The 14,666-nt window shown below is 40.9% G+C and overlaps 1 protein-coding gene across 3 annotated transcripts in view; it reads right to left on the bottom strand.

Moving 5' to 3' along the window:
• SCYL2 (SCY1 like pseudokinase 2) overlaps positions 1-13,095 on the bottom strand; it is a 57,238-nt gene extending 44,143 nt beyond the window's left edge. For 2 of the 3 annotated variants that reach the window (XM_024992299.2, XM_024992298.2), the window contains exons 1-2: positions 12,836-13,095; positions 466-670 (exon numbers count right to left, since the gene is read on the bottom strand). In XM_024992299.2, coding sequence (XP_024848067.1) covers positions 466-642 — 177 coding nt within the window. In that variant the 5' untranslated portion in view covers positions 643-670; positions 12,836-13,095. The remainder of the gene's footprint in view (positions 1-465; positions 671-12,835) is intronic. The other variant, NM_001102529.1, reaches the window with a different exon arrangement.
• Positions 13,096-14,666: the final 1,571 nt, after the last annotated feature.

The raw sequence follows: 14,666 nt of genomic DNA, 5'->3' as shown, positions 1-14,666 counted from the left end.
AATAAACATGAAAAAATATTACAGAAGTCTATTTTCTGGAAGACTGTAGAAGAAAAGAGGGAAGTAAGAGTGCTTAAAAAAAGAGTGCACCTAACATTAGACAAGTTTAACTGAGTAGTATGTCATAACTTATTGATAAAGATAAAAGGAACATGGGAATTTTTATTCTAAAACATTTTGTAAATATCTAATACACTCATTTGCTCAACTGATATGTTTGTTATTAAGTAAACAAAATTAAATCACAAGATGAGTTGATACATCAAATAATGTGTTTGTAACTAGGACATTCAAGGGCATGTTTAAAAGCACTTGTTTTTCTATGACTTCCTTAGATGAATGAAACGACAACTAAAGAACCGATTACTTTCAGCATTTCTTAAAATAAAAATGCGTACGTGCACAGTATGGTCATTATTAGCATGTGTGTTTTTTTTTCCAGCTGAACTCTAAATTAAAACTTACCTGCTTTGTTGACTTTTTTGTGCCATTAAAAATCTTCCAAGCTAGCCCATTGCCACCACTGGCAATGTGTCGACCAACATCAAATTCTCTAGTGACAGGATTTCCCATCACAGCACTAGTGACGTCAGCTGTTACTTTTGTAACAGTACTCTTCAACTTATTTAGCATGGACTCCATGGCTGCAGTTCTGGGTAGTTATAGTTACCTAGAAACATAGAAGTATAGGACAGCAGTGATCATTGCTTCTTACTTTTTAAGCACTTATTCATTACCTATTTTGAAAGTTTAATATACCCCAAACAATAAGCAAAACAATCCTATAGAGACAAAGGTATATGTTAGTTTTGCCTTCAGAGAACCCAATATACTTGAGTCTAGGAGCCAAACTGTGCTTCAACCTTAACTGTCACAGACTAATAAGGGAAAAGACACAGTCACACTTGACACTAACGTCAATATGCACCATATAATAATGGTGCATATTATAAGACCCTTTAAGACTTGAAGTGGTACAGAGGGTCTGAATCTTTCTTCTCAGTAAAAATAACTATACAAAACCTGAAAGGCTCTACTGTTATACCAAACTATACCAGCTGGAAATCTGAATCTACAAAAGGAATGGAGGACTCTAAAAGTAAAAATTATTCAGGTATATAAAAAACTAATCTTACATTATCTCTAAAAGATAGCTAATCATTTAAAGAAAAAATGGCAAAAATGTATTGCGCTTATATGTAAAAGTAAAAATATGACAAGACAAACCAAGGATAAGAGAGGGGAAGTGAAAGTATATTGAAATATTCTTATATGTGAGGTAGTATAATATCATTTGAAGTTAGACTGCGGCACATTAAAGACATATTACAGACCCTAGAGCAATACCTAAAATAATAAAGAGACAAACCTAAACAGCCAATAGTGGAAATAAAATGGAACCCTTAAGTAAACTGCGTTAATTTTTTAAAAAATAGGAAAAGGAAAAAAAACAAAGAACAAATGTGAAAAACAGAAAGTAAGTAACAAGATAGACGTGAACCGTGAACTTCCAGATGTTCAAGCTGGTTTTAGAAAAGGCAGAGGAACCAGAGATCAAATTGCCAACATCTGCTGGATCATGGAAAAAGCAAGAAAGTTCCAGAAAAACATCTATTTCTGCTTTATTGACTATGCCAAAGCCTTTGACTGTGTGGACCACGATAAACTGTGGAAAATTCTGAAAGAGATGGGAATACCAGACCACCTGACCTGCCTCTTGAGAAACCTGTATGCAGGTCAGGAAGCAACAGTTAGAATTGGACATGGAACAACAGACTGGTTCCAAATAGGAAAAGGAGTACATCAAGGCTGTATATTGTTACCCTTCTTATTTAACTTATATGCAGAGTACATCATGAGAAACGCTGGGCTGGATGAAGCCCAAGCTGGAATCAAGATTGCTGGGAGAAATATCAATAACCTCAGATATGCAGATGACACCACCCTTATGGCAGACAGTGAAGAGGAACTCAAAAGCCTCTTGATGAAAGTGAAAGAGGAGAGTGAAAAAGTTGGCTTAAAGCTCAACATTCAGAAAACGAAGATCATGGCATCTGGTCCCATTACTTCATGGCAGATAGATGGGAAAACAGTGTCAGACTTTATTTTTTGGGGCTCCAAAATCACTGTAGATGGTCATTGCAGCCATGAAATTAAAAGACACTTACTCCTTGGAAGGAAAGTTACGAGCAACCTAGACAGCATATTCAAAAGCAGAGACATTATTTTGGCAACAAAGGTCTGTCTAGTCAAGGCTATGGTTTTCCCAGTCATCATGTATGGATGTGGGATTGGATTGTGAAGAAAGCTGAGCACCGAAGAATTGATGCTTTTGAACTGTGGTGCTGTCTTGAGAGTCCCTTGCACTGCAAGGAGATCCAACCAGTCCATTCTAAAGGAGATCAGTCCTGGGTATTCTTTGGAAGGACTGATGCTAAAGCTGAAACTCCAGTACTTTGGCCACCTGATGCGAAGAGTTGACTCATTGGAAAAGACTCTGATGCTGGGAGGGATTGGGGGCAGGAGGAGAAGGGGATTACAATGGATGAGATGGCTGGATGGCATCACCGACTCGATGGACGTGAGTTTGGGTAAACTCCGGGAGTTGGTGATGGACAGGGAGGCCTGGTGTGCTGCAGTTCATGGGCTCACAAAGAGTCGGACACGACTGAGCTACTGAACTGAACTGAACAAGATAGAGTTAAATCCAACCATATAAATAACTACATTAGATGTAAATGATTTAAGGCCCTGTTAAATGACTGAGACTATCAAACTATATTAAAAAAGCAAGACTCAATTATACACTGTTTACAAGAAACCCACTTTATAGGATGATTTAGAAGTTTAAAAATGGGTACTTCCCTGGTGGTTCCCTGGTTAAGACTTGGGCTTACACTGGTCAGGGAACTGGATCCCACATGCTGCAACTAAGTTTAAAAATGTGAAAATATATCGAGCTGGAGTGGCTATATTAATAACAGACAGAACAGGCTTCAAGACAAAGAGGGACACTTTACAGTGACAAAGTTGTCAATTCTCAAGAAGATATAACAATCCTAAATGTGTACATACTGAACTAAGAGAGCTTCAAAATAAATGCAGCAAAAACTAATAGAACTGAAGGAAGAAACAGACAAATCTTCAAGTGTATCTGGAGACTTCATAGATCCGTTCTTAGTGGCTGATGGACAGAAAGACCAAAAAGACAGAAAATCAGTAAGGACGTAGAAGTCCTGAACACTGGAGATGTGGGTTCAGTCCCTGGGTTGGGAAGATCGCTTGGAGAAAGAAAATGGCAACCCATTACAGTATTCTTGCCTGGGAAATCCCATGGACACAGGAGCCTGGTGGGCTATAGTCCATGGGGTCACAAAAGAGCAGGACACGACTTAGCGACTTAACAAAAACAAATCAAGTAACCTAAAACACTCCACTCAACAAAAGCAGAATTAATTTTGTTTTCATATGTACATGGTATATTCACTAAGATAGACTATATGCTGGACCATAAAACAAGTCTCAAAATGAGTGCAACTACTGGAATAATATAAAATATGCTCAACAAGGACAATGAAATTAAGCTAGAAGTCAGTGATAAATAAACATCTAGAAAAATGCAAATACCTGGAAATTAAACAACACTTCTAAATATTCAAGGGTTAAAAAAGAAATCACAGAAAAAAATTTAAAGTATCTGGAAATGAACAAAATTGAGAAATCTGTGGTATGTAGGCAAAGCATGCCTTGTAGGAAATTCATAGCTTTAAATGTTTATATTAGGGGAAAAAATTTCAAAATCAATGGCATAAGCTTCCAACTTAGGAAGTTAGAAAAAAGAAGAAAATTAAACTCAAAATAAATTTTAAAAGTAGAAAGAAGAAAATAAAGAATAGACTTAAATGGAATAGACTGAATTTAATTTAATAAGAGAAATGAAAAAGAAAAACAATGAAGCCACATACTTTTTTTAAGATAAATCTCTAACTACATTAAACTTTTAAAAACACAAATGACCAGTATTGTAAATAGAGGAAATCCTGCAGATGCTAATCCCTTACAGATTCTATAAATTCTGAATCAATCAGGTATTATATTATGGACAATCTTATGCCAGCCAATTAATTCAACAACTTGGATAAAATGAAAAAATTCTTTGGAAGGTACAACTACCATAACTGAAGAGAAAGTCAAAATAACCCTATAGTTCCTGTAAGATGTTACAGAAAAAACCCGAATGACCTTTCTGGCCAACCCAGTAAAAGAAATGCATTTCATAACTACAACTCTTACCACAAACAGACCTCCAGGCTTAGATGGGTTGACTGCTGAGTATGGGGTGACTGCAGCCAAGAAATTAAAAGACATTCGATCCTTGGAAGAAAAGTTATGACAAACCTAGACAGCATATTAAAAAGCAGAGACATCACTATGTCGACAAAGCTCCATATAGTCAAAATTATGGTTTTCCAGTAGTCGTTTGTGGATGTGAGAGGTGGACCATAAAGAAGGCTGAGCACTAAAGAATTGATGCTTTCCAACTGTGGTGCTGGAGAAGACTCTTAAGAGTCCCTTGGACTGCAAGGAGATCAAACCAGTTAATCCTAAAGGAAATCAACCCTTAATATTCATTGGAAGGATTGAAGCTAAAGCTGAAAGCTCCAGTACTTCAGCCACCATTTGCGAAGAGCAGACTCTCTGGAAAAGACCCTGATGCTGGGAAAGACTGAGGGCAGGAGAAGGGGGCAACAAAGGATGAGATAGTTGGACGGCATCATCGACTCAATGGACATGAGTTTGAACAAACTCGGTGAGATAGTGAAGGCACAGAAGCCTGGCGAGCTGTAGTCCATGGGGTTGTAAACATTCGGACCCAACTGAGCTACTGAACAACAATAACTAGGTTAAGGCAGAAAAAATTTTTTTGACAAAAGTCAATACTCATTCAGTATAAAAACTCTCAGCAAACTAAGAACAGAAAGGAGCTTCCTCAACCTGATAAATGGTATCTCTGAATATCTACGGGAAGGAAGAGAATAAGTAAAATTCTTTATTCTCATTAACATGATCATATACACAGAAAGTCAGAAGTAATCCATAAAAACAGCTACTGGAATTAATATGTAAGTTAGCATGAAGGCAGAATATGAAAATACTTTTTAAAAAAGACTACTTTTATATTTTAGAAACAGACAACTGAACATGGAAATTTCAAAATTACCATTTTGAAGGGAGGAATGGCCAAGATGGTGGAATAGAAGGAACCTAAGCTCATCTCCTCTCTTGAGCACATCAAAATCAAAACAATCCACTGAAAAGGACTGAAATCTACCAGAAAAGATCCTCTACAACTAAGGACATAAAGACAGAACCACAAGACAGGTAAGAGGAGTGGACTCACGATATAATCAAATCTCATACTCCCCCAGGATACAAGATATTTCCCCACAAACTAGAGAAAAATTTTATTACAGAGGTTCTCTCACAGGAGTGAGTTCTGAGCCCCACATCAGGCTCCCCAGCCCAGAGCTCTAGCACACTGGGAGGAGGAACTCCCAGAACATTTGGCCTTGAAGGCCAGCTGGGCTTAGCCATGGGAGTTCCACAGACTTCACTCTTAAAGGATGCACACAAAAATCTCACAAGCACTGGAACCAAGGGTAAAAGCAGTGATTTCATGGGAGCCTAGGCCTATGAGAAAGTATCTTGTAGTAATTTATAATCGAAAATGACCTGGAAAAGAAAATACATATACGTATGTATGTATGCATAACAGAATCACTTTGGTGTATGCTTGAAACTGAACATTGTAAATCAAACCTACTTCAATTAAAAAAATTAAGGAACTAAAAAAAAAAGTAAAAAACTTAAAAGGCAAACACTGATGCAAATAAATACAGCAAATGGAAAAAATAGCATCTCAAGGACACAAAATACTTATGGATAAATTTAACAAGATACAAGGACTTAAAAAAGATACAAAGACACAAAGACTTGCATAATGAAAATAAAATTTTCTGTGAAAAATTGAAGACTTAAATGGAAAAAGTTGTACAGACAATATTGTTCTTTGTACAATATTGTTAAGATATTGTCAATTTTCCCCATCAATCTATAGACACAATGTAATCCAATCAGAATCCCAAAAGGCTTTTGTAAAAAGAAACTGACAAGCTGCGAAAATGTTACTCTGAGAACAGGTCCATAGGCTTCACTGGATTGTTTAAGGGTCTACCGCACAGAAAGAGGTCCAAAGGCCTATCACTCATGGCGTGTGGTGGTTGTTTAGATGCTAAGTCCTGTTCCACTCTTTTGCAACTCCATGGACCCCGTCAGGCTTCTCTGTCCGTGGGATTTCCCAGACAAGAATACTGGAGTGGGTTGCCATTTCCTTCTCCAGGGGATCTTTTCAGTTCAGTGATTGAAACCCCGTCTCCCGCACTGGCAGGCAGACTCTACCAGTGAGCCACCAGGGAAGCCATGTGTGTTCTTTCCTAAAATTGATTTGCCTGAGAACAAGTGTGTGTCTTGCAAATTTTCCTAACCAACTCTTTTTCACAATTTTCTCCCACTTGACCAAATCCCAGTCGTATTATAGGGCATTTCTCTGGGTATACAAAACCTTAGCAGGCATGCCAAAAGGGAAAATGCAGTTCTAGAATACATTAATCCTGAAAGTCTCTTAAGAGTAAAGCAAAAAGAAGTTTGGTAAGAAATTCTGAAGGGGCTTGTGCTTTAGTTCTTAACGGCAAAATCCTATGCCTTATCTGTCACAGAACTACAATTAAGAAACAAGATAGTTATTACAGGAGTGTACAGAACAAGCTTATTTCAATTAATAAGCAAAAACTCCAAGGTTCTGATAAAAATAAAACATAATCTAGAAATTAGAAACTTTGTAACTATCTAAACCCTTGACAAAAAAAAATTCTGATGCTATCAACTTAAAGCACAAAAAGCACAATGTCTTACAAAATTAGAGAATACACAAGCAAAAATATCTAGAAGGCCACTGGACAAAGGTAGCATTAGTTTGTGTCCTATTTTCTCAGTCAATTAAATTATATTTATTTAGATATAACTTACTTTCTTCTGTTAAAGATTTGAACTGTCTGTAAATAGAAATAAAAATTCACTTTCCTTTTTCTATTTAATACTGCATTTCTGAAAGCAGTTGGAAAATGTTGCTACTGGAATTATGAAAACATTTATTGCCATGCCAAGTTGTTTTCTATGAACATCTGCTACTGATTTTGATGGGAAGGTGCAAGAGACATTAAAATCCGATTTAAAACCTACATATCCTTTCCTCTAACTCTGCCTAAGCTATGTATTACATGCCATGCACTTGTCATATGTTGGGAATACAGATGTAAATGGAAACATTTCTGCTATTTAGGGACTCAGTTGAGTAGCACACTCTGACCTGCAAAGACTTATACCAGTTAACTAGAGTATGAATGTAACATGCTTTGGGAACATGAAGATGGGCTCAAAAATGAAGAGTTTGTAAATCAGTAAAAAAAATTGAAAAGAAAAAAAGAAAAGAAGTGTTTTTCAAGTAGGAGAAAAGTGAAGGAGTTTCCAGAAAGGACCAAGACATGTGCCAAGACATGAAGGGGAGGAAGACTATATATGATGTGATTTGAAAACTGTAAATAGTCTGAGTATCAAATCAGAGGATATTTTCAGAGTTGATATTCAAATTTGAGTTGCCTATCCATTAGCCAAACAGAGTCAACACTGGTGTACCCAAGGTAGAAACAGACATGAAAATTCATCTGGTGAACTATTTAATATTTATTGAGCACCCACTATGTACCTGACACCACATAAGAAACTGCGGAAAAAAAGAAGAAAAAATAAGCCATGAAAGAGCTTACCATCAAAGTGGCAAGAGGTAGAGAAGTAAACCAACCACAGAAATTTTGAAATACTTTTTTTTTTGTAGGGGGTGCTTACAGATTACTAAAGTTTTTAAAAAATGGTTAAAAACATTCTTTGGCCTATACAGAAACCATGTTTAGTTTTACTTGGGAAACAAAGATTGTATCAGCTGAACACAATCATTCTTTTTATAACTACAAACAGTATATGTTTATCATAAGTTGAGCTAGAACCAATTATTTCAAGAGACATCCCTGATTTAAGAAACAAAAAACTAAGAAGACTTAGCAATGTAAAGTGAAACACACATCACTCAATAAATTACTGGGTAAAGAGGTGAAAAACACCAGGCTAGGCACAGTAGGAGAAACAAGAAGTAAAACACTGTTTTCATCATTAAGTTTGTATACAGTAAGATTTTAAAAGCAGAATGTGAGGTTATAAGGCAACATATGCTAAAGTATCAAATAACTAATTTGAACAATAAGTAAAATTTGAGGAAAAATTACATCCAACTCTTTAGAAGGCACTTTCAGCCCATGAACTAAGTACAGTTTTTACTACAGAAAGTCAACCAGATGCTTAGAAATTATTATAATTAAAAAAAAAAAAAGAAACAGCACTGGGCTGGCAGTGTCTCACTGTTCAGCAACTCTGTTGTTCAGTCGCTAAGTTGTGTCTGACTCTTTGTGACCCCACGAACTGCAGCAAGCCAGGCTTCCCTGTCCTTAACTATCTCCCAGAGTTTGCTCAAACTCATGCCCATTGAGTCAATGCCATCCAACCATCTCATCCTCTGTTGTCCCCTTCTCCTCTTGCCCTCAATCTTTTCCAGGATCAGGGTCTTTTCTAGTGAGTCGGCTCTTCGCATTAGGTGGCCAAAGTACTGGAGCTTCAGCTTCAGCATCAGTCCTTCCAATGAATATTTAGTTTATTTAGTTGATTTCCTTTAGGATTGGCTGATTTGATCTCCTTGCTGTTCAAGGGACTCTCAAGAGTCTTCTCCAGCACCACAGTTCAAAAGCATCAATTCTTCAGCGCTCAGCCTTCTTTATGGTCCAATGCTCACATCCATAGATGAATACTGGAAAAACCACAGCTTTGACCATAAGGACCTCTGTCAGCGAAGTGACTTCTCTACTTTTAATTCAGCAACTCTAGCCAGAAGAAAAAGAATAACTAACTAGGAAATTAGACAAAATGATAACTAAGCTTATTTCCTTAGGACTGTGATTATTCCTTGCTGCTGCTGCTAAGTCACTTCAGTCATGTCTGACTCTGTGCGATCCCATAGATGGCAGCCCACCAGGCTCCCCCATCCCTGGGATTCTCCAGGCAAGAACACTGGAGTGGGTTGCCATTTCCTTCTCCAATGCATGAAAGTGAAAAGTGAAAACGAAGTCGCTCAGTCATGTCCAACTCCTAGTGACCCCATGGACTGCAGCCCACCAGGCTCCTCCGTCCATGGGATTTTCCAGGCAAGAGTACTGGAGTGGGGTGCAAGACCTAAAATCTGAAATACAGTGCAGTAAAACTGAAATGCGTGAAAACCGAAACTCATACAGCACAGAAGTGTTGTCGAAAAAAATGGTTTTCAAACTTCAAAGCAATGATCTTTAAATTCTGGTGAATGTCTAAACTGTGGTGTTGGAGAAGACTCTTGAGAGTCCCCTGGACTGTAAAGAGATCAAACCAGTCAATCCTAAAGGAAATCAGGCCTGAATATTCATTGGAAGGACTGATGCTGAAACTGAAGCTCCAATATTCTGGCCATCTGATGGGAAGAGCCGACTCATTGGAAAAGACTCTGATGCTGGGAAGACTGAAGGCAAAAGGAAAAGAGGGCGGCAGAGGATTAGATGGTTAGACAGCATCACCTACTCAACCGACATGAATTTCAGCAAACTCCAGGAGATAGTGAAGGACAAGGAAGCCTGGGGTGCTACAGTCCACGGGGTTGCAAAAAGTTGGATACAATTTGTTAAAACATACAAATGCCAAGCTACCATCTCAAGCCTCTGGAGTCAGAATCCATAAATGTGCAGTCAAGACATTCGTATTTTGAGCAGCTTCCCAGGTGATTACGACGAGCAGTATGAGAATTACATGATTAAGTATAGTCTTCACTGGCAGCAAAACCTGGGTTCAAATGCCAGGTTTCATAAAAGCACTATAACCACCAACTAGCCTCCCTAACACTATTTTCAGTCTTTAAAAAAGGGAAACTGTCACCCATGCCTCAAGTAACTGTTGTGAGGATTAAAGACAATGATGCACACAAAATACTGAGAACAATTCCTGGCACATTTCATAAGAAGTCAATAAATTCATACATTTAACAAACATTAATAAATGTTTGCACTTACACAGTATCAAGACATGAGGGAAATCTCATTAATTTAACAAGTATTAATCAGTATGGCAATTCTGCAATGGCGTCATGAGAACATATCATCAGGGGAATGTATCCTAATTAGGAAAGCCTTCCCTGATGCAAGCTGAATGAAGAGCAGGCGTTAACTGGATGAAAAGGAAAGGAAGAGCATTTTCAGGCAAAGGAAGCATCATAATCAAATGCCATACACCTGAAGCAGAACAGAAAGAACAAAGTGACCAGGAGAAGAAGAGGAGGCCAGAAGGCGCTGTGGAGATGAGGTTGCAAAGGCAATTAAGAGCTGCCCAAACAACCTGTTAAGGATTTTAGTTTCTCTTAAAAAAAGTGAAGAGTTTCAAACATGAAGATTATGTGATCAGATCTGCATTTTGAAAAATCACTCAGTCTTTGTGCGCAAAACTATAGAAGAAGCCAACAGTAAATGCAGGTAGACCCTAATTGTGTGCTCTGTGTGTGCTAAGTCGCTTCAGTCGTGCCTGCCCTTTGTGACCCTATGGACTGTAGCCTGCCAGGCTCCTCTATCCATGGAATTCTCTAAGCAAGAATACTGGAGTGGGTTGCCATTTCCTACTCCAGGGATCTTCCCGATCCAGGGATCAAACCTGTGTCTCTTATGTCTCCTGCAGTGGCAGGCGGGTTCTTTACCGCTAGGGCCACCTGCTGCTGCTGCTAAGTTGCTTCAGTCGTGTCAGACTCTGTGCGACCCCATAGACGGCAGCCCACCAGGCTCCCCCATCCCTGGGATTCTCCAGGCAAGAATACTGGAGTGGGTCTCCATTTCCTTCTCCAATGCATGAAAGTTAAAGTGAAGTCGATCAGCCGTGTGCAATCCTAGTGACCCCATAGACTGCAGCCTACCAGGCTCCTCCGTCCATGGGATTTTCCAGGCAAGAGCACTGGAGTGGGTTGCCATTGTCTTCTCCGTAGGGCCACCTGGGAAGACCCTAATTAGGAGACCATAAATAATTCAAATGAGAAATGATAGTGGTTGGAAAGACCACTAGTGTAAAGACCAGGAGTAGACTCAACAGATAATCAAATAAGACTCCAGGAGAGACTGATATGAGACAGGAAGTTGTCAAACTTGAACTCCTATAGAAAGGATGATGAAAACTAGTCACTTGAGTCAAACACAGTAAGAGGACCTATTTTTCTTGGGAGATAAGTCATGACTTTCAAACATGTGAGTATGAGTAGTTACTCCTAATTATGGGATTGGTTTTTATAGAAACATTTCAGTGTACATTGCGCTTGTATTTTACTGAGTGTTTTATTTTACTGGATGTTTTTGGATATCAGACAGAACAGAATAGGTTTCTGCATGTGTGTAAAATGGATCTGAACAGAATGAAGGTCCTTACTTTCCTTTAGGTTCTTTCCTTTAAACACTCCCTCAAAATTGTCTTTCATGACTACAGTTTAATAGTGTCTCAAGAATTCTACTTATACACTCAGCTGATAAATTATTTTAAAACTTAAAAAAATTAGTATTAAAATGGAAAAAAAAAAGATAAAAAGCCAAACAAAGGAAAAAATAACCTGTAAAGTCCAAAAGGAAGCTTCAACCACGTGACTTTCAATCTGTTACCAGAACATAAACATGAAGGGGGTTTTATTGTGACAGGCTGGTTTGGAGCATTAACCTTAAACCATATTAATATTCCAGAATGAAAAGGCTTGCGAATGCGACTTACGAAACTTCTTACTCATAGAATCCAACTTGTAAATTTTTTGACTCCAGACCTTGATCTATAAAAATACTAGTTTGCAACTTAAAACTGTGTCACTACTGACTTGGTGCTTTTAAGTCGCTTGAGACTGGAGCCTCAGGAAGACTGTTAGGGGAGCTGACTTGACAACACTGGTTCCCTTAATTACTGACCACAGGTATGTACTCTGTCGGATACCAAGTTTTTGCAAGCTTCATGGGTCTCAACCTTCTTCCATCCTTTCTCTCCCACTTAGAAAAACAGGAGAGCAGGAGCCTCGGAGAGGGTATTTAACAAAACACCTGCCCCACCCACCTCACAAACAATAACCTTCCATTCCAGAACTAAAGCTCCTGTCAGAAAAGGACGCTGGGCCGGACGGCCTCAGATGGTAACCCAGGTTATCAGAGGCGCACCTCAACACTGAGGGGAGCTCTTCTCACCCAGTCCCGGAGTAGTGTCCTATTTCCCAAAAGGGAACCAAGATCTCCACCGCGGAAACCCGAGCTCCTGAGCCTGAGCACGGGGCTCTCCCTCCAGCAGATGGCTCCAGCCCGGGGTCTCCAGTCGCTTCCAGGCCTCTTTGGGAGACTCGGGCCTCCCGGATCCGCTCCCCGCAGCTTCCCGCTCCCCTAGCCCGGCTTCGCGCGAGGGCGCCTACCGCCCAGCTGGCCCCACCTGCAGCCAGGAGGCCCGTCACCAGGCAACAGTCGCCAGCCCCTGGGACCTTGGGAGGCCTACCCCGGGCGCGGGTCCTTCCCCATTCCTTCTCTCTGCCTGGGGAGCCCGGGCGGGTGCGCGATCGGTGAAGGAGGTCGTTCGGTGCCCATGGGCGGTCACTCACCTCTTCCCCTTCTCCCTCAGGAGGGGCGGCCCTGGGGCTCTTCCCCACCCCGCCCCCCAAACGCCTCTCGGCTGCTCCTGCTCAGCCTCGGCGCCTGGCCGCTGCCGCCGGCTTACTCCATAGCCTCCTACACTCGTGCGGCCTCAAAGGCTGGAACCGGAGGAGGGGAAAGGGGAGGGGAGGGGCGGGAGTGGGGAGGAAGAGTTAAGGAGGGGGAAGAAGACCGAAAGACCAGTCGGTCCTGGCATGACGTCACTTCCGGCTTGTTCGGAAGGGGCGGGACCAGGACGTCTTTGACCTCCCCCCCGAAGAGAGCCAAGTGGGGGCGGGGCCACGGGCCGGAGGCGGAGCCCGGTGGACAAGGTTAGGGCAGTTCATTTGACTCCGCGGTTCCGTAGCCTTGCCTTGACTGCCAGATCCAGCTTCCCGACCCTGGGTGGAACGGATCGAGCTTCGTGAGCCGTAGAGGCTCCAGGAAAAGAAGGACAGGTAGCCCTTTAGAGCCTAGCCAAATGTGCCCTAAAGAGGGGGACAGCTGAGGAGAGCGAAGGTTTGGACTTTGAGCTCAGGCCTCTGGGGCTCGCCCCTTTCCTGGATCCGCCCCTTTCCCCGCCCACCTGTCCTCTCAGTCTGACTGAGGACCGCCTCTGGGTCTTTTCAGAAGCTGCGCTTCTTGGGGAGTCCTGGAAAGCAGTGCTTCTCAGACTTTAACATGAACACATGATTTGGGGATGTTATTAAAATGCAGCGTGGATTCAAGAGTTCGGTCTGATGGTCTATGTTTCTAAGACGTTCATAAGATGATGCCAATGCTGCAAGTCCTTGAGCTCGAGGACTATTTCTTTAACCTGGCCTACTCGTTTAATGACGCTTAGCGAGGCAGATGGTCCGTGGAAAATAACTCTGTCTCCAGCGCTCATAGACTCCTAGGCTTATCTACCCCACCCTACCCTAACTTCGACCCTACTTGCTTCTACTCCTCAAACCTTCCCCTTTCCACTCTGCCCTCCACCCCCTGCTCCTGTCTACGCACTGTCCACAAGGTCTCGCGCTGTAATAGTTCAAGGATAGACAGCTTCTGCTACAGAAAGCGTTTGAAGGTGACTGTTTCTTTGCTCTAAACATCACACCATTATGTAAAATTGGCACCCATTTTCCTATTACTTACTCCTTGGAAGAAAGTTATGACCAACCTAGACAGCATATTAAAAAGCAGAGACATTACTTTGCCAACAAAGGTCTGTTTAGTCAAAGCTATGGTTTTTCCAGTAGTCATGTATGGATGTGAGAGTTGGACTATAAAGAAAGCTGAGCGCCAAAGAACTGATGCTTTTGAACTGTGGTGTTGGAGAAGATTCTTGAGAGTCCCTTGGACTGCAAGGAGATCCAACCAGTCCATCCTAAAGGAAATCAGTCCTGAATGTTCATTGGAAGGACTGATACTGAAGCTGAAACTCCAATACTTTGGCCACCTGATGCGAAGAGCTGACTCATTTGAAAAGACTCTGATGCTGGGAAAGATTGAAGGCAAGAGGAGAAAAGGACGAAAGAGGCTGAGATGGTTGGATGGCATCACCGACTCAATGGACATGAGTTTGGGTACACTCCGGGAGTTGGTGATGGACAGGGAGGCCTGGCGTTCTGGGGTCCATGGGGTCGCAAAGAGTCAGACACGACTGAGCCACTGAACTGAATTGAACTTCCAGTTATTCATAGGCAAAGGAAGAAAGACTTAAATTCTTGGATTCTAACAACAAAAATCTAGAAACAACATTCTAGATGTTTCAATTTATTCCCTTACTAAAAAATTTTTATTAAAAATTCACTGGGG

The sequence above is a fragment of the Bos taurus genome, chromosome 5, assembly GCF_002263795.3.
Source record: "Bos taurus isolate L1 Dominette 01449 registration number 42190680 breed Hereford chromosome 5, ARS-UCD2.0, whole genome shotgun sequence".
Taxonomy (NCBI): Eukaryota; Metazoa; Chordata; class Mammalia; order Artiodactyla; family Bovidae; genus Bos; species Bos taurus.
Note: the sequence above shows the minus strand (reverse complement) of the source record. Positions and strands in the feature narration are given on the sequence as shown.